General features: G+C 42.0%; 2 protein-coding genes across 2 annotated transcripts in view; one reads left to right on the top strand and one right to left on the bottom strand.

Annotated features, from left to right (window-relative positions):
• Positions 1-20,856, top strand: part of EFCC1 (EF-hand and coiled-coil domain containing 1) — a 91,506-nt gene extending 70,650 nt beyond the window's left edge. Inside the window, exons 3-8 of the mRNA XM_030569775.1 lie at positions 1,379-1,524; positions 5,899-6,034; positions 6,730-6,895; positions 14,412-14,570; positions 17,940-18,009; positions 19,889-20,856. Of these exons, the coding sequence (XP_030425635.1) occupies positions 1,379-1,524; positions 5,899-6,034; positions 6,730-6,895; positions 14,412-14,570; positions 17,940-18,009; positions 19,889-20,022 (811 nt within the window). The 3' untranslated portion in view covers positions 20,023-20,856. The remainder of the gene's footprint in view (positions 1-1,378; positions 1,525-5,898; positions 6,035-6,729; positions 6,896-14,411; positions 14,571-17,939; positions 18,010-19,888) is intronic.
• Positions 1-24,104, bottom strand: part of KIAA1257 (KIAA1257 ortholog) — a 258,103-nt gene that overhangs the window by 170,363 nt on the left and 63,636 nt on the right. The window lies entirely within an intron of this gene.

The raw sequence follows: 24,104 nt of genomic DNA, 5'->3' as shown, positions 1-24,104 counted from the left end.
GCTGCCTATTCTCCTAGTTTTGTCTAAAGTTCCTCAATCTTCTCTAGCCAATGTCTAATCCACAACAGCACTTTACTTAGTCAAAGGATTTTTGAAAAAGTCTAAGCAAGTTATATCAACTGGTTTTCCTTTACCTTTTTATTTTGTTGAAATGCTTAAAGAATTCAAACAGATTAGTGAAGCATGATTTTCTTTTGCAGAAGTTATGTTGGTTATGCCCCACTACATCTAACCATCTAGATGTTTTATAATTCCATTTCAGGGTATGGTTTCAGCCATTTTATCTTACATCAGGTTCATATCAATGCCTTTAAAAATGAAGAGGTACAACATTTGTGATCTTCCATCCCTTCAGGGTAACAGCTGATTTTAATGAGATTGTTAACAGTTCAGCCACTTCATTAAGTACCTTCTGAATTGTGACTTCCTGCTCTTTAATTTGTCACTCTGTTCTAGCACCTCCTTTGACTTCAATCTCTGACAGCACTTCATATTTGTTATCTGAAAGGGGTAGAATGTATACCACTGATAGGCATTTTCCCAAAACCCCCTGTTCAGGTTGACTGAGCACCAGGTTAGCTATCCAAGTCTGACTAATTCTGCCACTGGCCTCTCTCTGCTTCAGTGTCCCCATGTATAAAATGGGGGTAACACCTGCCTTAAGTGGGTATTATGAGGTCTCATTTATCTGTGTTTGTGATTTAAACCTGTGAAAAGCAATAGCAGTGCTAAGTATTACTGTTAATATGACACTTCATTCAGTCATCCCAGTGCAGAGGACCCCTCACAAAGACCTAGAGATACTTAAATCCTTGCTTTGCACTGACTTTAAAAGCTTAAGTGGGGGTTAAGTTCCCTGAAGAGCCTTGCACCAACTCTGCTCAACGGGGTGAATTTCAACTTTGGCTCAGTGATTAAGCATGTAAAACTGACATTTATAAACCTAAGCGCCAACGTAAGTGTCCAAATGCAGGGTTTGCTGCCCTGAGTAGGGGCCCACACTGGAAATATCAAGCACATAATCAGTGTCAGTTGAGAAGGCAGATTTTATGGCCAAAGTAGACTGTGTCCACACATGTTTTACAGACATCTTGAATTTTAACAAAAAGCTGTAATGTTTGTTTAATTATTAACACCCAAGTCCAAGAATAGTTTAATTCCATCTTCCTCTGATTTTTAATGAAGTCTTTTAAAACTACCCTCAAGGGCTGTGTTTAATAGGCATTGAATGCAGATGCTCCTGTGCTTCCAAAGCATGTCTGAACAATTTCATTTTAGCAGAATGGTTAATGGGGCGAAGCAGCCTCTGCTGGGCACATTCATCCAGTTTACTGGAAGTTTACTAAAAGTCTACCTTCTTTCGCGTTTTCTTCTCCAGGTCAGAGGTTCTGAAGCTTCAGCTTCCTTCAAGAGGCAGCACAAAGCAAAAAGGAGCAGCAGCACTACTGGATGGAAGACACCGTTTATCTGCTGTGCAACTGGATCGAAGCTCACCCACTGGGGGAGCAGGGATGTCAGAGAATGGTATAGAGAATCCTTATAAGTGCAGAATCCCTAGTTATTCTATTTCCTCAATGATGTGTCAGATTCTCAGCAGACAAACTAATATTTGCTTTAAAGATTTGGAACAATCAAAGCCACAGACTAATTCTAATGAATTTTGAAACCTTAAACAAAAAGTCAGCTTCCCCTCAAAAAAGTCTTATGTTTATTAAAAATCTGAACATGTCACTTGTAACTAACACTCGAAAGAATAACCTGCTTCCTAGAATTCACTGGACCAGAGTGACTTTTTTTCTTGCTTATTAGTAAGTGGTTTTAGCTGCTGTGTGAATAATACCCAAGAACGTCAAGTCACAGTTAATATTCCACACAGGCTCTTTGAAAACAACCTTATCCCCTATGTAATTTTGAATGATCTGAGTGGCTTAGAGCATATAATTCTAACTACTGCTATAAACATGCCGTTTTGCTGCAATTTCCCCTGGGAATTGCATGTACTACAGTTTGAAAGTCTCGTAAAGCCATTAGGTCTCCCAAAACTGGCGCTAGTTAATATTTACCCAGAATAGCACTGGACTTCTACAGAGGAAGGAATTATAGGGACTGTGGATGGGATGACAATTTTGTTGGCTCGTTTACATGCTGTAATGATGAGAGCCATTTAAGAAAGCTGTCTTATTATCCTAAGGTTCTTCATCCTGGTAATGGTTTATATGTCAAGTAGACAGCAATTGCAAACTTAGAGCCTGAATTTCTCTTAGTGGTTTTGGACACATCTACAGCCAAATGAAGACAAATGTCAGGCTGCTTAGGAATTAACCATGAGCAAGAAATTGTGCTACAGAAGAAATCCATTGAGAAGAGATTTGGAGGTGAACAGCTAAATTTGAGGTCTGAAGTGTATGCCTGGAAGTGTGATACAATAATGCCCTCCAAAGACAGAGAGAGTTGTTATCAGGGTCCTTGATTATAAAAAATGAGCAGGTATTTTGTTCTGCTAGAGTGCAGCTGTGCATATGAGTGTCTCTAGGGGAGTGGGAATAAGAAGTGCTTCTAGCATGATTTTCTAAAGGCATCTCTGTACTTTTAATTTGAGTTGAATACAACAAAACGGCTAGCATAGACCTGATCTGATTGCTGTGTGGCAGTGACTCTGTACTACCATATGAGAGACTTAGATTATAGCTGCACTACAGAGCTTTACAGCAGTGCAGCTTTGCCACTGTAGCGCTGCTAGTGCAGACATTCTAAGTTGACGGGAGAGAACCCTCCTACTGACTTAACTCCAGCCTCCATGAGCAGCGGTTGCTATGTCAGTGGGAGAAGCTCTCCCGCCGACATAGCATTGTCCACACCGGTGCATAGGTCAGTGTAACTTATTTTGCTCAGAGGGGTGGCTTATTCACACCCAAGTGAGGTAACTTATACCAACGTAAGCTGAAGTGTGTTTGTAGCCTTTGACAAGTTGTTCAACTGCACTCAGGAGATGGGTAGTTCAGACCATGCACTGATCAATGTCTTCTCAAACAGACTGAAGGGAGGCACTTAAAAGTCTGTAAGTGGTGTCCTATCCAATTCTCTGCTGGAAAGATGATGGCCTTTACATAGGCTGTTTATGGTGGGGCGGGGGTGAGCTGAGGGAAGGTGTAAATCCTCAGGTCTCCCATGGGAACACATTTGCATAAGTGAAAAGAACTTTACTAATGGATCTAAGATCTGTACACATTCACAACCACCCAATTTTTACATGTGCTATTTTAAAATCCTGAAATCTTGGATGAAGAGCTGACCAGAGATTTGCAAAATATTCTAATGCAAAATACTTGAAATTTCAAAATTTCCCACATTGTTAGGAACTAAAAAATGAGCCCATTTTCACACAGCATTTTGCTAAGGTAGGCACATTTGTAATGCAAAGACAGGCCTCATTTCCAAGCTAAAATAACCTGAATTTCTAGTTTAAGTGCCTTTCCTATCAAGATCAACCCAAAAAAAATCATATTCACACCTTTACAATATGAAAATAGATATTTTCTCCAGTAAAGACCAATTTGGGTGTTGAAAGACAGGAGTGACAAAAATCACTCAAATGAAACTGGAAAGTTGCACAAACAAAATTAGTCAGCTTCACATAGCTCTAGGGTTGGCAGGTAATATGATTTCATGCATTTATTTTTGTAGGTCTTTTATAAATTTTAATTTCTCATTGCAGAAGAGTATGTGTAACTATTGTTGAACAACATGTGATTAGAGAATTAGATTTAACAAGCCTGAGAATATTTGTCTTATGCAATTTATATGGCTCTTCGGAGCGCCATGAAAGAGATTTTCCTTGTCTCTCTGGTTTCCAGTCCTAATAACCATAGGCAGTAAAGGACATGTAAAAAGTAGTGTCTGCTATGTCATTCTATTGTGATGACAGTAGTGGATGTGTAAGTTTATTTAGAGAAAGTGGCATTTCCATGCATGGAAGAAGTAATAAATAGTGGTTCAAATGTGCAGGCATTAGGGCTGCCTGAAAGTTTGTGTCTTTTCCCCCCCAATTTGTAAAGAGCTAATCTGTGTATTGCACGTGGCATATGTGACACTGACTAGAAGAAACATGACCGTCTGCAAATCTTAAAGGAATTAATGTTGTTCTGTAACACCAGTGGCTCATCAACAATTCTGCTACCCCCTCAACCACTGTAACCCGGATCCCTTTTCTGTTGCACTCCATTAGCAAGATGATATAAGTGATTATGCAAAAATGTGTACTAATAATGTATCACAGATTGAAGATCTGAAAGGAATTTTTTGTTTTGGCAGTGGGAAAAGTTCTGAAGGAAAAGCAGTTCTAGGAAGTTAACTTGCGTACTATTAAGCATTGCAATATAAAATGTACAGACACTCTATGTAATACTGGAGGGAACTAAGGTTTATTCCTGCTCAGCAGATGAATTATTGATTGTGATAACCCATCAATTAGGTAAATGGAACTTCATTTGAAGGCAAATTGGATTAGTATGCCACTGTCCAGTATTTAAAAAAAATAACTAGAAACCAGGTTGCCTTTTTTAATTATAGAAAATATACCTGACAGAGGAGCTGGTATCGTATCATTTAGGCTTGTAGCCAGGTAAAAGATGAATGTATTGGCCTGTACATATGTGCAACAACACTGCCCTCTAATGGATAGAATACAATACATCAGACCTACCCAAATGTATGTGATTACAGCCTTCTGCGAATAGAGGGTGAGGCAAAGGGATTACATAATAAACCCTACCACTAGGGCCAGCTAATGGATATTGTTCTTTAAACTTGAGCGGAAGAGGTCTGTATCTTGAGGATGGCTGAATTTTATTTCCTGGACTGCGTGAACATTGTAGTTTATTGTCACAAATGCATAGGCAGCAGCCTAAGCACAGTTTGGGTGCCAACTGAAATAAAATTCAAGTCTGCAGACAATTATATAAATCTCCCATTCTTCCCCACACAAGCAGACACAGAAGTAGCTAAGATTAGAACTCTGGTTCTTCATTTCCTAAAACACAAACCTCTACCACTTGAGCTCAAGCCTTTAGCTGGTTGAAGGTGCAGATCTCAGATCTTCTTTTTATGCCTGCCTCTAGAGGGCTCCATCACTTGTTCATACACACAAAGCTAATACCTTACGCTAAAAATGCTAAGTTCCTGAACAGACAACTAAATGTGCACATACACTGTACTTGAAATATTGTTTAAGGTTTAAAAACTTTATATTTGTGAAGAAATAAGCTTTATCGATTGTTTATAGATGGTTTGATTTGCTGACTTTGTGGGATAAGATGTGTGAGCTCATATCTTTTATTGGCCCAACTTTTGTTTGCGAAAGAGACAAGCTTTCAAGCTACACAGCTCAGAAGCTTGTCTCTTTCACCACCAGAAGTTGGGCTAATAAAAGATATAATTTCATCCACCCTGTCTAATATCCTGGGACCAACGTGGCGACAACAACAACACTGTAAACAACAATTGCTAACTACGGAAACCGTGCATTTTAATGACCTGACACTGCACTTTATTGAAACAATTAAAAATTAAAGACCACATTTAAATGGATTTAGACTGATGTAAATTCAGGGATTAATGCTCAGAACAAAACTATTGCTGATGCCGTCCACTAAATATTTGTTTAGTCAAATATTAGTCAAATATCAAATCTTAGAACCACTAATTTTATCTCAGATGCTGCTAAAAAGCTATGGGAGTATTTTTATGCTGTTATGTGAATATGCCATTTCCCTCTTAAGCATGTTAGATTTTAAAGTGATTCACTTTCACCTAAATAGGTGGAGTTGAGAATTAAGTATCCAAAAGGTGATGAGCATGACCAAGCTTTAGCTCCAGCTAAGTGGCTGTTCTTTTCCCCAGTGGAAGATCAGATGTTCCGTTCTGTGGAGGGCCAGGCTGCCTCAGATGAAGAGGAGGAGAAGTGGATTGGGGACCAGCAATCCCAGGTGGCTGAATTGAAGAAACTTCTGGACAGGGTTCCCTGTTGTGGAAGTGGGTATGTTTCATGGAGATTAGTGTTTAGGCTTTGGTTGTCCCATTGCAAATTGTATCGCATGATTTCAAGATTTCAGAAGTATTGTGGCTTTAGTAAGGAGCCTTAAAACTATTTCACAGAAACAAATCCTCCAGTCACACGACACAGACTGGGTGTAATATACCCACCTGATCCTAACAGGAGTCAGAGAGGAAAGTGAGGTATTGGGGAGTGGAGGGGGAAGGTATGTGCATGTGTCTAAACTTTACTCAATGCTAGAGAAGACAGTAAAAAGAGGTCCACATGCCAGAGGGAAATCTTTCTCAACACCCATACCCCAACATGTCACATAAGTCTTTATTGCATAAACAATCATTATGGATTATAATTCCTTCTGGGAAATCTCCCCCTACACTCCAGAAAAGATCTTTTCCATCATAATCCTCCTTCCAGTAAAACCATGAGTGAACTGGCTTTCCAGTCTGCTCCCAGTTTCTTTCCAGCTGTACAAATGTAGAAGCTGTTAGTTCCGGCTCCTCAGCTGATCTCAGCTGTCAGCTAAGAAGAGATAGGAAACCAGCATCATAGGGACCCAAACCATAAAGAACTCTATAGGTCAAAGTCATGAATTTGAATTTATGAGGAAATTGGTCATAGCTCTTAAGCAGATTGACCTTGGCTAGGAGATTTCGCTAACTTTTCTTTTTCAAATATAGATGTGATGACAAAATGGTGAAGAAACTGATGTCTTATTTTGGGAGTGCCAATAATGATGACCATGAGAATGCCACTGTGGAGCTAGCAGAGAGAATCACCATTTTAACTGAACAGCTTGAGATGAAAGGGAATGAAGTGAAAAAACTGGAAACAAACATGAAGGAGGTAACAAGTGTGAGATTTCCGTTATTTTATGTACACACAGGATTCTTTTCATAAATATTTTAAATACTCATGTTTTGTATTTTCATCTAATTTCTGTTAGCGTTCAACCTTGTTGATGCCTCACCACAGTACCATCACTTCAGGAGCGGGGCCACATCCTAGCTTTCCATGGCAACAGCACTTCCAATATGACTATTGCATGAACGTCCATGGATCTGAAGGACTATACTGTGCAACACAGGCTATTTTCACAAAAGTATATGTTTAAAATTCTGTCAGATATCCATGCAGATTTAATAGCTGGAAAAGGCGCAGGACTGATAGCCCTGGAGAACAGAGTGCAGAGAGTAGGTGCAGAAAATACGAGGCTCCCCTGTGGTATGTCAGCACTGGGTGAAAGGCTTCACATATCCTACTACCAATCTTCTCTCTGGTCCCCCAAAATAACCTTTTTAAAATACACCTCCAGGTGGCTTAGTTGCAGGTGCTCAACTTAGGTTAAATCTTGCAGCTCACTGACAGAAGGAAAATCTCAACCTCAGCCTTGGGGGGCTGGGGTTACCTTAATTTCTAGTGTGGACATAACTTCAAGGTTCCAAAAACACGTGCTGTCTCAGTATCTTCACCTAATCTTATTTAAATGCACAAAACCTCAGTTACTCATCTGTGTAAATGCCACCAGTCTTTCCCTCATAGAGGTATTTAAAAGTAATGAATACAGAACATGGCCCAGATAGTCATCTGCACAATAGAGGAGCAAGTAAGTACCATATAATACAGTGAAACCCCACTATAATGCGACCTTTGGGGTCCAAAAAATCCCATCGTGCTAAATGTGGGGTCACGATATAGCAGGGTTTCAAATCAGTCAGGTGGTCCCCGAACCGGTGCATTGAGGTGCACCGCCTAGTGCCCCTGGTGCCTAGTGCCCAGCAGGGGAGAGGAGCTGTGGCCCCCAGCCTGCTGGGGACAGAGAACTCTGGGGCTGCGGGCGCCGGTGCTCTCTGTCCCCGGCAGGTGCGGGGCCGCAGCTTCCCTCCGGCTTCAAGAGGAGCCTCGGCTCCCCGCCTGCTGGAGACAGAGAGCACTGGCGCCAGCAGCCTCGGAATTCTCTGTCCCCAGCAGCTGCGGGCCGCGGCTTCTCTCCCCTGCCATGGTGTTGGGGACCATTGGTACAGTATCATACTGTATTATACTGTACCTTAAATGGGAGCCAACCTGCGATCGCGTTATATGCGATTTTGCGTTATGGCGAGGTGTGTTATGGCAGGGTTTGACTGTACCTTGGTACAACTGAAGGGGGTCAGGGGAGGGAAGAAGGAGAAAATGTGCTCATAAACTGCCTTACAACTTGCCCAATTGGGTATGGCAATTCATTTGTTTCTATGCCAGAAATTGTGAATACTATAAAAATGTTATCACCTCACATTGTTTTAGCCTAATTTGTTCAAAGTTTCATCTGCTTCACAATCAAAAACTGGCTGTTTTATGCTCCTTTGCTCAAAAGAAGTTTGTGGACTTTAGTGTTTTTGGAATGATTTTATTAACCATTAAGTTCTGTTTAAATTCATAGTTTAATCTTCAACTTTTCTGCATGTTGCCACTCAGTGGCTTTATCAAGATTTCTGTTTCAAGGACATGCTCTCCCCTTCTACCCCCTGCCCCCCTCCCCACACACAATGAAATTTGCTTAGGGAAAAAGTGTGGAAAATGAAAGGAAGACATACTTGCACCTGGTACAGTGTACTGGTGATTGAATACTATCAGTACACTAGGTTCTATGACAATGTATCCCTGTAATATTACCTAGGTTAATGGAACGCTTTGCTTCTGTGCTGCTTAAACACCAACCACATAAAAAGCTCAATTCACTCTGTTCTTACTGATGGTGGCCATGTTTACCTCTTTTCCTTGCCTTCCACTCACACTTTTAGATGTATTAATCTTCCTTTTGCAAAGCTAGGAATGTCCTGTTGCCTGCTTTATAACCTCTGCTGATGGATACAAGTTCTATGTAACTTGCTCAGAAAAGGCCCATTATAAATTTTCAGTAGTTATTCTAGAATTCCAGAATAAAAATATCAGCTTTTCCTAAAAATCATACCAAAAAAAAGAGAGATAAACGTCACATTGATTGTAGCATAACCACAAATTTAAAAATCAATATTTGTAAATCAATTTGCCCTTGTCATTACAGTCCAGATTACAGTCCATTACAGCCTAGATTATTTACAATTCATCTAATGTACTGTATATTGCTGGTATGAACACATCATTTTAGTTGGTGGGTTAGCTTGGAGCTACTGCTGCTACTGCTACAAAGCTCTTTGGCAATAAGAGATAGTGATCTTGAAAGGATCAAAGATCGGTTTTGAAAAAGTGAATGCTCACCTGAACTTTCTAAATCCACAAAAAGTGTGCAGGAAAACTCTTAATACCCTCTCTCACCAAATTAAATGCATTTCCTGATTTAATAAAGAAATCACTGAGAACAAGCTATCACTTTCCATGGTGTGTTGGGGAAGCTAGCACACACATAGCAACAGGCTCTGTTATTTAGATTTACAAAAACAATTCTGAAAGATCACATAAACAACATCAGCAGGCAGGTGAAGAGCGAGAGCTGCACATATGGACCAATCATTGATCCAATCTAAGACTACAAAAAACAGAAGATTAAAGAGGAGCTAATTTCGATTCTTTTTATAGTGAACTCCAATTCTCAATAACTGAAAAGTCTAAGTACCATCTACCGAGAACAGGTTAATGAAGGTGTCAGGCCTAGATGATAGATTGAAGAAAACATGAGAAAATTCTAAAGCTATATTGGCACTTTACAAAGTGCTCTGAACAAATGCTTCAGCTTTGCAAGGCCAGATTAATCAGAAAGTAGAGAATTAATTTACACCTGTCAAAAATGCGCCCTTGCGTGCAACCAGGTAATCATGCAAGAATATTTCCAAGCACAAGTGCAAGTTTGCACATTTAGTTATGTCTGCATGTGCTTTTTTCTCTCTTTCTCTCTTTTTTTTAGTACACACAGATGGAAATGAGCCCCCACTTTTGAGACTGGTCTACAGTTTTCAAATAGGGACAATTCACTAGCAGATTCTATACCAAACAATGATGAACATAGAAAGAAAGGAGTTCTAGTAAGAGACTAAATTGCAAAACATGTTTATCAAATCTCTATATCCTGGTTTTGTGTTTGGGTTTTTCTGTTGCACTCATCATGTTAGTATGTGAGCACCCCATAAGTAGTAATGAATTTTACCTCATGAGGTAAGGAAGTATTATCCCCATTTCACAGATGAGACAGATTAAGCGACATGCTCACAGCCAACCAGAAAGTCTATAACAAAGCTGGAACTGGAACCCAGAGCCCCAGTCCAGTGCCTTAAAAGTTGATCATCCTTCCTCCATATCTATGTTAGGGAACAATCTATACTTTATTATAGTCATTATCATCTAATTTGCAACAAATGGGGTGAGAGAAGATGATAGATATAGCCTATGTTAAGCAAACTACCTTGGAGAACTTTTTAAACCTACATTGAGGCACCATCTTCAACTGCTGGAGGAACAGTAAAGCACCAAAAGCAACTATAGGCATCTTAGATGTAAACAAAACAGACTAGGGGATGAAGGGAAACTAGCATCTATTTCATAGTAGGAGGTGATAGAGCATCAAGAGGCAAGAACTGTCTTGGGAAAGTTAGTATAATAGCAGCAGATTGGGAGGTACAGAAAAAATAGTACCACAGGCGAGCCTGGGACAAGGAGACAACAGCAGAAATATTTAGTGATATTCTGAGCAGAGTATCTATAAAAACTAAAGCAGGTGGTTATGACATTGGACAGCTGAATGCTGGGTGGGCAGAATTAAAGTGGCATGCAAACTACAGAGAAAAGATTGTGTTTTTTCCAGAAGGGTTTGTTCAGTGACTGAAGGTGAACAGCATGGGGCTGCTGCCTTGCAGTAGCAGAGGACATACAAGTTCATGTGTGTTTTTCCCCCAGTGTAGCTAAAGATAAGATGCCCTGAAAAAAAACTCTTCGAAGCAGCAGATTGCGTTCCTATTGGTTGTCGACGCAGAGGGCTGTTAAGACTCAGGTTCAGAATAGCTGTGTGTGAAAGAAGCAGCTGCTGCCTAACACATTAGGAAGGTGGTGCAGGAGAAGAGGATCAGAGGGGCTAGAATATTGGGGAAACGTCCCAGAACATTTTAAGAAAGAGAAGTGCTCTGATTAAGTAGATAAAGGCCTTTCCTCCCCCCCCCTTTTCATTTATATATTGTCCCTTTCATTGTACTGATGTGAGGGGGAAATGTAGCTCTGCTTCATGTGTTTGCTAGAGCTCTGCGCGGATACAAAATTTGTATCCACGTCCAATTCGCAAAAATTATCCATAGATATCTGCGGCTATAAAGTAGGTATCCGCAGATTTGCAGGGCTCTCTCTGTAATAGGCCGCACCTATGATGTGCAGGATATCTGCAGAGCAGAAGAGGAAAGGAGGAACTCTGCTAACTGAAAGAAGCAATAAGATTAATTCACAACAGACAATTCCCTCCCCACAACCTCAGAGAGCATTAATTATGCCTCAGCCTGACTGCTCCCCAGTGATGGTGATTATGTTGGCTGTATGTACAGACAACTATTTGTTTATTTGCTTAGTTCCTTCAAAATGGGTGTTCACTGAGGAACTCTCAAGTCACTATTTGGCAGAGGATATAGACTAAGTCATCCGAACTGCACATTGTTCTGCAGGGTGGAGGAGCTGGAGGTGCTCACAAAGTAAAGGTCATATGTGGCTAATGGAGGCAGCTAGTTTTCAGCTGAGGCTGCAGCAAGTGCCAATTAAAACATACTTTTCAGCTGTGTCATAGAAATTAAATGACTTTCTAGAAGGATTCTGTGTGGACCAAGGATTATCTCACTTCTGCACTCTGACCACATTTGCTCTTGGAAGTGGAGGGGAGGAGTGACATTTTGCCCAGTTAGTAAACATTGATTCGGATAATATTTTCTGCCAAATAAAATCTAAGAAGTGGTTGTTTAGTTTAAAGCCTACAGTTACTCTGATACATCTCTCTCTCTCTTGCTTCCCCTCCCAGAAGAGGCCTTGTTACAGTAGGGCAGGATAGCTCAGTGGTTTGAGCATTGGCCTGTTAAATCCAGGGTTGTGAGCTCAATCCTTGAGGGGGCCATTTAGGGAAACTGGGGTAAAAATCTGTCTGGGGATTGGTCCTGCTTTGAGCAGGGGGTTGGACTAGATGATCTCCTGAGGTCCATTCCAACTCTGATATTTTAAATTACAGTTTTAGCTGTAATTTTATTACAGCTAAAACTGTAATAAAGATAACAAAAAGGGATTAACAGAACCAGAAAACATGAAATTTATCCCACAGGATTTTGTTCATAAATACAGTAAGAATAAATACATTTGACTTCTCTTTGCAGCAATTAATTGCAAAGAATGATAATATTTAGGAAGGTTATGTGCTCTGCCTGGGTCTAGTAATGAATGGGATATGAGGTTTATTATGATTTAATTAATTGAAGGAGCTTAGAGCTCATGAAAGTTGACATTAAAATATTTAATCTAAGCACTTTTCCAATAGATGCTTTCCAGGCTCACTTTAATAGTTTGCCCAATGCACTGCATTCCTGACCAGAACTACCTCTCCTAGTCTTGGGCCTCTGGTGAGCAGATCTCTCTAACAGTCCATATTGTGGGGCAGTTTTATGATGCAAACAAGGAGGCTAACATGAGCTCTGAGAGGCAGAATTAGCTAGTGGGTTGACCATAGGGGCTGACCGCTAGGAACTCCAGAATTCTGGCTCTGATGAGCCATTTTCTGGCTGGCTTTAGACAAGTCATTTAACCTCATTTCATTTTCCCCATCTGAAAAATGGGGATACCAATGCTTATCTGTCTCTTTCCCTGCCTCCCTCCCAAGATATTATGAAATTAGTTAATGACCAATCTGTGTTCTGAACTATTATTTCCACATATATCCCAAAGTGGGATTTTAACTTGTTTTTGCAGAAATGGGAGAGAGAGATTCACAGAGCTGGTTACTATGATTTAGGTCACATGAGCATCTTGGCATTTTCCAGCCAGCAAGGAAGACACAGTTCTTGTTCCAAAGACAGTGTAGCATCTGACAGGCAAGTGGTGGGAAAAGGGATCCAACATACAACCCAGGTGATCAGGGTGATGACAGGCACACGTCCTATTTCTTTACAAATATGAAACTTGTAAGTTAAATGTTAAGTTGCCCTTCCTCCACAATACTGCCTTGTCTCTCTTCTACACCAAAACCCAGCTTTTGATACCTCATGCCCGGTCCTCCCAACATTTGACATCCTCCTGCCACTAAATGAGCATTTAACTCATAAGAAAAATATATGAAACAAATAAGTAGATGACTTAGACAGTTTCTTGTAAACATCTTGGAAGAAGTAAGTTGTGAGGAAGGATTTAAGACCCTGATTCAGCAAAGAGCTTAAGCAGATACTTAAGAAATTCACCTCTATTCATCAAAGCGCTTGTGCAAGTGCTTAAATGAGGAGAGGTTATAAGAACTGGTCAAAAATATTTCAACATGACTTTGTCCCATCAAAATATATAGGCTTGTGGCTAGAGCACTTGCCAGAGATATGGGAGACTGACTACGGAGTTTGTATCTCTCTGGCCTGGCCCACAAAATATTTAATTACTTTTACAAAGTGGAATAGCTCCAACTGGAAAGACTGGGAGAGAAACTGATTCTATAGCCTGGTAGTTAGGATGCTGACTGGGAATGTGGGAGACCCATGTTTTATTGGTTACTGGACAGTCCTAGAGATTGGCTTTGCAGTAACTCAGGAAGGGCCTGATCAAACAAACCACTTAATCACATGCTTAACTTTAAGCACATGAGTACTTCCATAGGCTACCTTTCAGCCTGCTTCAGTGCCTGATTCAAACAGGGCTTTCTTGAGCTGGTCTGCAAACCACTGACCTCTCCCCATTTAAGCGTGTGGTTAAAAGTTTCCCCAAGACTCACTTTTCCCAAGATGCTTACAAGAAACTTGCTAACTAAATCACCTACTTATTACTTTATTTTATAAGTCTGTGTTCTATGCATAGTGGATGGGGTAGAAAAAAGTGTGAAAATAGTTGTGAAAGAAGCAAAGCCCTCTCTGTATTATCCTTCTTTGAAAAATATAGATATAAGTAAGACTGAAGTACAGAATTCAGAATGAGAACAGTTACAATTTCTGAGTAGTCCGGTTGCACCAAATATTGAATGAAATGTCATGAAGTAGAAGAGCAAATGCACCTCCTAGCAGCTATTTATTCAGTGCCTTAAAGAAATGTAGCAATAGAACAAAGTGAAGAATTTCCCATCAGAATAGTTTTCTGGAGCAAACTGACATTTACCAGATTGGACGAAAAGTTAGCTTTGCGATTATTGTGCAAGAGAACAAAAGCTCCAGTGCTTTTAACTTCCTGTGTCGTTGTCCAGATGAAAGGCCCATTGCTAGGTGAACTGCAACAAAAGGTGGAAGAGACTGAATTGTTGAAGATGGAGCTACAGATGTTGGAGACTGAGAGAGTTAGGCTGTCATTGGTGGAAGAAAAGCTCATGGATGTTTTACAGCTTCTTCAACAACTTCAAGACCTGGTACGGCAAGAAAGTAGTCCAAAGAACAAGAACTAGTTTTGATGGTGTCCCTCCCAAACTGAAAAGGATGTTTGTACCTTACATCCAAATGCAAGGGTTCCCTTACATGCAAGACACACAGCTTTGCCACTGGAACCATCAGCTCCAATGGTTGCATTGCAGCAAAGAGGAAAAGCCTAGAAGCTCTTACTTGTGACTTTCCAGTACAGATCTCCAAACTCTCCCCTCCCCCCAAACAAAAGTTTGGAATCATAGTAGTTTCAGATTTTCTAAAAATCCACTAAATTAGGTTCAAGCCCCTTTCAGAGCAGGATTTAGTCCTCCAGAAGAAAATGCATCAGATATTAAATTGATAGTGTAGTACTCACCCAAACACCTAGTACATCTAAGATGCTGTTCTTTGGGACCATACCTACATCACTGCATGGATTGCTCTGCAATATGAATTTGTAAGAATCAGTCAATACTTGCAGAACCACATCATGATATTTTCTCAAAGGCTGGATGTAGGGTTCTCTTTATTTCAACTGTCTTCTGGAAGGAGTCTGCTGGCTTTCCACACTGCCCCAGTGATAGCTTTAGAAATAAATGCCCTCACATCAAACTGACTTCTCTCTCCATTTGGAGTTTCTGGAGTGCACAAGTTAGGCCTGCTCACCCCCACATCCACAGGAAATATTTTTGGGAATGGGTTAGTGGTAGCCTGGCTGCCTTCAATTCAGTAGAAACAGGTCTGAGAAATACTTGTCTGATCCTATTGCTACTACTTGAAAGGGCCTTTGCCTGGCACACCCCAGAATGCACCATGCATAGATTATGCACCACTCACCTCCATGTTATTGAAAAAAAAGAAATGTAGGAACATAATCCTCCCTTACATTTCTATAACTCTTTTCATTTCCAAGCACTGAAATACCAGCCTGATGTATGGTCAGTGCTGGGCTGAAATGCAGCAGCCAGCTACATTACACAACAGTTCCTCAGTCTTCTAGCACATCCAACTGCATCATATAGGGGCACTAGTGTAGCGAGAAGAGTACAACTTACTGAAGGAGCAAACCTACTTCCTGCAGCACCAGAGATATTTTTGAGAAGTGTCTCATCCAAGTACTAACCCAGAGAGGAGCTATTTAGTTAATCAGAGCTGATGGAATCACAGCACAAAGTGGTTCTTATTTAAAATGTGATGGGTCAGTCCTTCTTAAATCCCTGCTTCAGGTGGAGGGGAGTGGTGAGAATTAGCCAAGAGATAAGCAAGCTGGATAAGCTGTTGAACATGGGGTATGTTAGGAGCTGTACAAGTCTGCATTGCACTTTTAGGAGTTAATTTTTTATATAAGGATTCAGGGCATCTCCTGAATTTTCAGCAGAGCTGTACACTGTGTATTTAATTAGATTATTCGCACAGATAATGACTTCACCATGCCTGAAGTATGCTGGTGTTCTACAGCTGACTCTAGGGAACAAATGCAGTATCTCAAATTATGTTACCTTACTTTAGTGCTTGGCACAGCCCGTTTTAGTTTCACATCCCAAGTCTGACACTGCTTGCCACATGGATCAATAACAATCCAATCCAATGAAGGATGTACTATTAAGCTGGCAAAGAATGACTGATTGTGATTGACAGCAGGCATAAGAACTTTCCGTGTCAAGACTTGGACATGTCATTCACTGGTCAGCAGTGTTGTTGAAAATCATTCCAGCTTACGAGATGATCCATCACACAATGTGCTACATAGTTGTGAAAATACTGCTTGATGCTAATCATTGCTGGAAATATGCCTTTGTGTGTGGCCATGTTCCCTAGGTCCAGTGAATAAAGATGTTAATGAAAAAGATGATTTACAGGATCCCCCGAAGAACGTCCCATAGAGTCTTACGGAGGAGGTACATTAGATGAATGAGAAACTGCAGTTACAGATGAATAAGCTTTTAAGGCTATATTGCCTCTGTAAATTCACCCTTATGGATACAGCATTCCCAGCATTACACAAGTGCAGGAACCTTCTAGAAAGCTGGGCCAATCTGGAGCCAAATAAGTATCCTCTTGCAGCACTGAATGTTCAGAACAGAGGTTAATTGAAGGGTCATGCAGTCCCAAACACCTGAGTTCCTGTTTTCACTAAACCCAAGGGGGCTATACACAAGTAGGACTCTGAAGAGGAGGGGAGGGTGGATGGGACATGTGAATAAGCAGATGCAATAACACTTGAACTGCAGTTGTGAGCTGTGCAGTTCTCTTTTTTCAGGATTTGCTTCTGCCTATTGCCACTCCGAGAAGTTTAATCAAAACATCTTGCTCTCTCAGGTAGGTGGGTTGAGCATGCTAGTTAAACAGACTGCAGGACTGCCTCTCCCCCAAACGAGAGTTAGGCACCACGTTAAGATAGTGGTGCTTTCTAAACACCATGTGGCAGCCTCAACCATTTTTAAAATGGAATCATTACAAAGGCAGGCCAGCCAAGCTGCCTTAGGCCTTGGCTACACTGGCACTTTACAGTGCTGCAACTTTCTCGCTCGGGTGTGAAAAAAACACACCCCTGAGCGCTGCAAGATACAGCGCTGTAAAGTGCCAGTGTAAACAGTGCCGCAGTGCTGGGAGCGTGCGGCTCCCAGCGCTGCAAGCTAAACCCCATCAGGATGTGGAGTACATGCAGAGCTGGGAGAGCTCTCTCCCAGCGCTGGCTCTGCGACCACACTCGCACTTCAAAGCGCTGCCACGGCAGCGTTTTGAAGTTTCAAGTATAGCCATACCCTTAGCCCTAAAAACTGGAGGTACTCTCAATAATGTTTAATAGATCTCAATAGACAGCAGCCAAGAGAGAGCTGATTAAGGACCTTCCCCAGCTGTTTCTCCTGAACACCACATGCAGTAACTTCCCCCAGTTTGTGTGTGCTTAAAATGGTATTGTATGTTTCTGAAAATAGGTGCGGGGGACCTATTTCTGAGGCCTCACCCACACTCCATGTATTTGCACTGCCTATCTTTCAACACACAAGGACCTGGCCAGGTCTTTGATAGTCATGAGCGTGCCTATCTCCTGCTTGCATTCCATGATAAGCACGTGCATCTGGATTTTCATAGCCACAAACTTTTGAAGGCTCAGCCCTGTGCTCTCCATTTCCCTTTGAACTATTGCAGATTCTTAAAATAAAGCCAGGAACTAAGGAACAGGGACACCCAAATCTGCTGTTCACTGTGCAGTTTCTGACTCAAAGATTCCAAAATAAGACACCATGTTATGAGGCATTAATTTTGTTTTCATTTTCAAATGCAAATCCACTGTACATATATTTAGATTTTGTTGTTTATATTAAGCTGGTCAGGGAGTTAATTGTTCCATGATATTGTTTTGTGTTTTAAAGAGCATATCTAAGCGAGCCTTGGGGAAAATCTTGCTGAGCACTTTGGAGTCCTGTCGTGACCCCCACCATGGTAAGAAAGTAAAATACATATGAAGAATAAGAAGTGTGCAAAGTACATTTGTAATTCAGAGTCACTTGGGAGGCAGATTATATACTTTGTAAACAGTAGACAGAAAAGCAAAAAGTCACTCACTTTCAAAGGGGGAAAAATTACTATGCAAGACCCCTACTAAAACTGAAGGCTTCAAATCTTTGAAATTACAGAAACTGGGGCATCATGCTAAATTTTACCCTTAAGGTGAATTCTTCATCCCACTGAAATCAATAGGAGCCATCTGCATACATCCAAGGGCAGAAATTGCCCACGGGGCCAGATTTTGCCTTCTAAACACATCACTGTGGTTGCACAGGTATCAGAGAGCAGAATGTGGACCCCTAGTTTGTAAACTGACCACTCATCAACATTTACAATTCCATTGTCTAGAGCTCTTCTCTGCCTGACATAAAGAGAAGGTACAAAGGAAAGCAGCATCTTTCAGTAAAGTCAGTGGGTCAAACCTGCTCTCCATTAATAGTAGCCTTTCATGTTCTTGTTACGAAAATTAAACTTGCAAACTCATCTCCCTGGACAATAGCCCACTGTGCAGAAGCTGCCTATGGAAGAACCATGCAGGCTTCACAGCCTGGAGGTTTAAATTTGATTACTTTGTCCCTGTTAGCAGAGCTTTTGCATTTACCTTCTTCAAAGAAGCTGGCATACTGTACCCAGTCAGTTTGCATAGGAAGTCTGCCTGTAGGGGCTTTTAATAGGCAGAGAGGGGTCAAAGAAGAGATAATGAAAGGGTAGATGCAGCCTGAAGGGTTTGTTCTGCAGAATACTACAAACAGTAATTCAGGGAAAGTAACATGTACAAAACGCCCTGGCTTCCATGGAGCCTTCTTGCCGTACAAAAGGCTTGTCATTAGCATGCAGTGATTCAGTATCCAGACATTCTCGAACAAAGTGGTGCCGCTCCAGCCTGGGTGTCCTGGGAACAGGGCAAAATGGCACAGCAAGCCCTTCTCATGCCTCCAATGCACACACACAGAAGGCAGGCATACTTGAGCTGTAGGCCCGGGAAGCAAGAGATAGGTGGTAGCTAGTGCCCTCAGAAGTACTAGCAGCTCCAATGAGTACAGAGGAAGTTTTGAGGCAGTGCTCCATCTTATAGGATAGCTGTCCAGCACATCCCACAGCACCCAGAAGGTATTAAACCTACCTAACAGGGAAATAATTACTCCAAGTAGTGTCGCTGAGACAATGTGCCCACTCCCTAACTCTAACACCGCTCGGCATCCAGAGATGCATAAATTGAGAACCAGAGTATTTAATGAGGGAAAGCTAATGAAGCCCAAATCAATATATACTCTATCTGTTCTGCATCACTTTTGCTATAAACTCCCTATGTTTCCTCTGCTTTGGATTTTCTGGCTTTTCACTTGATGTGACATGAGCTGCTTTCCAAAATCTCTGTAGTCAAACATTCTCTCACTGTGTGAGAATGCTACCCCAATGGCTGATTCGATTAGCTATGTTTCGTTGATGTGACTTAATCCAGTCTCCATTTGAATGACGTGTAGGTATTTAGACCAGCAGTGTGTACCCATCTTTCAGGGATAGGTTTCAGGAAGTTTAACTGTTGATGCAGTGCAGAACACAGACAGCCAATACATTTCAAAAATCAGTCTCTGTTCACACAAGGATGAGGGGACTTAATGAGCAGAGAGTTTGCAGTAGGAGGAACGGAAGTAGACTCAGTCCCTGTGTACTGTTCCATTCTGTGTCCCTTTGATATGCAGAAGAATTCATTCTCTGCTCTCCAAATTCAGAATTCTATATTTAAAATTGTTAAACTGCATCTCCCTGGCTTTGTCAATATGCTAATATATGTCATAATTTTCTTTTAAAGGAGAAGCCCACATTCCTGAGGTCCTAGATACTCTCTACCATGAGCTGGCTGCCTGTGAACTCCTACAAACTGAGCCTCTAGAAAAAGCTCAAAGTCATCAGTCCTTGTCTAACCCACTAGTTATCTCTTGTTGAGCAACAGTGCCATCTACAGTTCCTCATGATTAGTCAAGTATCTAAAATCTTACCATGTTAAACAGAGGGTGGAAGAATGAGATTGCCAGATTTGGAGGAGTTCAATAATAAAGGGACAAGTTAGGACAACTAAGCCATGAAATCACAAGTATACTGCTCTGGGAAGACCTCTAATTCCTCAGCTGTCCTCTGTAAGTGTTCACATTTCATGAGAATTAGTTAATGATGTCCATCTCTGAAGTCTGACAACCACATTATGGCATTGTAACTGTACCAGTTCACCAAATGAAAAGTATTACAAATGCACTGATCAGCTTAATAGAGGAAAACCCCAAACTGAATAGCTGATTGTCGATTAGCTAGAGATTTTTCCTCTTCTGCTAGCTGAACCAGTACGTTAAATAGTGGAAGACAGACTAACTGGCTGACACATGTTGTTTTCGTAAAGTACAAGAGACAAAATTGCTGTATTATAAAGATATATGCACACAAATATACATCAGTAGGGCAAGTTAAAGACCCATGTATAAATTTATGTGTTTGTGATTGTGATTATATATCTTATTTAACTCTAGAGATACATTTATGTTTCTGTTCAGGTGGATTTTGTACACCTGTACCCCATATGACACAGTCCTCGGGAGACAAAAAATCTCACCGCATTATAGGTGAGACCGCGTTGTATCAAACTTGCTTTGCCCCCCAACCCCGTTCCTTGTTCCCTGACCACCCGCTCTAGAGACCGCCGTCCCTAATCATCCCAAGGACCCCACCCCCTACCCATCTCCCCTGTCCCCTGACTGCTCCAACCCCTATCCACCCCTACCCCCGCCCCCTGACAGGTACTTACCAGCAATGACAAGAAACTTAGCAGCCTGGCTCCAGCCTGCTCCACTCTGCTAGCTCCCAGCTGCAGCACTCTGCTGCCCGCTGCCAGTGAATGTGGGAAGGTTGGGGAAAGGACACCCCCCGTACTCACCTGTGGTGGGAAGCGGAGTGACGTGGCCCCAGCCCGCTCCGCTTTCCTTGCCCCGGCCCCAGCCGTGTTGCTAGGGGGCAGCTGGGGAAAGGTCCTGCAGTCACCTATGGTGGGAAGTGGAGCGCCATGGCTGGGAGCTGGCGGAGTGGAGCTTGCTGGGGCTGGGCTGCTCTGCTTCCCGTCATTGGTGAGTGCGGGGAGGTTGGGGAAAGGACACTCCCCGCACTCACCTGCGGCAGGACACGGAGCGAGGTGGCTGAGAGCTGGCAGAGTGGAGCAGGCTGGGGCTGGGCTGCTCCGCTTCCGCCGCTGCTGATGAGTGTATGTGTGGGGGGGATCCCATCCCGCAAGCCTCCTCCCCCGAATGACACGGCTGGGGCCAGGGCAAGGGAAGCAGAGCGGGCTGCTCTCAGCCCCCTGCTAATCCCCCGGGCCACTCTGGGACTGTGGGGCCCCCAAAAGTGCCCTCCCACAGCTCCTGTCCCCCAGACCCTGGGGGGGGAGCCTCTGACTGCCTCCGAGACCCTCTGCCCCTTATCGAACCCCTTGGCCCCGGCCTGGCCTGGCCCCCTTAAAACGCTGCTCAGAGCAGCGTGTCAGAGCTTTACCATGTTGTATGCGAACCTGTGTTGTATTGAGGTAGAGGTGTATTTGTAATTACAAATCCATTAGAAGTGTGATTATGTTTTGATATTCATCTGTAACTGTCCTTGCTGGTTATAATCTTAGATTTTATGTTAAACATTAAACTGCTTGGAAAAAAGTGAAGAATGATCTTGTTCCCCAAGTTGCCAGGAACTGGGACGGCTGCAGAGACAGGGAGTGAAAGGAAGAAAGCTTCATATTACTCTTTCACCAACCAAGTAGCAAATGATATACATATAAGACGTTCCCATCCCATATAGTCTAAGTGAGATTGTAAAGATACAAAGCAAGGCCTCATTTGCAGGCAAAGGACTTGATGGAAGTAAAATGCTGGACATGCTCATAAAAGCATATATTCTGGTCAGTCATAAGAGAATCCCCAGGGGCAAATATAAGAGGACAGTGTGTTGCGAAGTTGCTGTTGCTTCCTCACTCAATCATCAACAGAAGAAAATAAAAGGAAAAGCTCTTAAGACATTCTGCTGAATCTATGTAATGAAAAAAGACATTCTACTGAATCTATGTACAGTAGGCTCTTCTGGGAATATGAAGAGAACTGGATTTACCTGAGATAATACAGGGAACAAAAGGAGATGACTGAATTAAAAATTATGCAGATTAGAAATCACAGCCTTCCTAGGAAAAAGGTTTTTAGAGAAGGGCTACTAAGAGGATCAGAGGAATGGAAAATGTACCTTATTAGAGGAGACTCAAGGAGCTCAGCTTGTTTAGTCTCACCAAACGAAGGCGGAAGGGAGATATGATTGCTCTCTCTAACCACATCAGAGGGATAAAACACCAGGGAGGGAGAGGAGTTATTTAAGTTAAGCACCAACGTTGACACAAGAACAAATGGATATACACTGGCCATCAACAAGTTTAGGCTTGAAATTAAACAAAGGTTTCTAACCAGAGGAGTAAAGTTCTGCAACGGCCTTTCAAGAGAAATAGTGAGGGGCAAAAAAGCTAACTTGTTTTAAGACTAAGCTTGATAAGTTTATGGAGGGGATAGTATGATGAGTTGCATGCACTGGCATATGGCCCATATGCAACTGCTATTAGCAAATATCTCTAATGGCCAGAGATGGGACATTGGATGGGGAAGGCGCTGAGCAACTACAGAGAATTCTTTCCCAGAATTCTGGCTGGTGGATCTCACCCACATGCGCCAGGTGTAACTGATCGCCACATCTGGGGACTGGAAGCAATTTTCAGATTAGCAGAGACCTTAGAGGTTTCTTCACCTTCCTCTGCAGCATGGGGCATGGGTTACTTACAGGTTTATGCTAGAGTAAATGGTGGATTCTCTGGTACTTGAAGTCTTTAAATAATGCTTTGAGGCTTTCAGTAACTCAGCCAGGATATGTGCCTGTTACAGGAGTGGCTGGGTGAGGTTCTGCAGGAAGTCAGACTAGATGATCATGATGATCCCTTCTGGCCATAACATCTATGAGTCTATAGCAAAATAGCTCAAACCACAATCCCATTTATTTTGTGGGGGAGTTTATTTTGTAGTCCTTTATTTTCAGACCACATTGTGCTTATTGTGCAGGTGGATCACATCATCTGTGTGGTATCAGAGGGGTAGCCATGTTAGTCTGGATCTGTAAAAACATCAAAGAGTCCTGTGGCACCTTATAGACTAACAGACATATTGGAGCATGAGATTTCAGGGTGAATACCCACTTAGTCGGATGCATGTAGTGGAAATTTCCAGAGGCAGGTATAAATATGCAGGCAAGAATCAGGCTAGAGATAGCGAGATTAGTTCAATCAGGGAGGATGAGGCCCTCTTCTAGCAGCTGAGGTGTGAACACCAAGGGAGGAGAAACTGCTTTTGTAGTTGGCTAGCCATTCACAGTCTTTGTTTAATCATCTGTGTACTTTCCATCCAAAAATTGTATGAGACTATATTATTAGCAATGTGTTCATAACAAACATTTGCAGTAGATCTTTTCCACTCCTATTGAGGAGGAAAAAGGGTATGGAAACAGTGAGCCAAATTGTGTCTTGTGTTACACCAGTGTTACTTCAGTAGGGTTGCTGTGAATTTACACTGGGATAGCAGAGAGCAAAATTTGGCCCAGTGGATATACATTTTTACACACATGCACACGCAAAATTAGACTTAGGACTTCCCCTCATGGTGGGGTAATGCTTTCTACAGGGGGTTGATTTCTACAGCATACTAGCATCTTGCACATTAATTGGTCCATGTAGACCCTGCTGGTGCACACTAAAGGTTCCCTAATGCACTTTAATGTAATACTATTTCAAACAGCACAGCATTAAAGCGCACCAGCGGGGTCTCCACCCAATCCATTAATGCACAATACATTAGGGTGCTTTAGAAATCACACCTCCACAAAGCACCCATCACGTAAATAAGGCCAGGGATAGAGAGACAGGCGCAGTATAGGAGTCATCTTGCAGGCAAGGAAATTATGTACAAATAGAC

Source organism: Gopherus evgoodei, chromosome 7, assembly GCF_007399415.2.
Source record: "Gopherus evgoodei ecotype Sinaloan lineage chromosome 7, rGopEvg1_v1.p, whole genome shotgun sequence".
Lineage (NCBI taxonomy): Eukaryota > Metazoa > Chordata > Testudines > Testudinidae > Gopherus > Gopherus evgoodei.
Note: the sequence above shows the minus strand (reverse complement) of the source record. Positions and strands in the feature narration are given on the sequence as shown.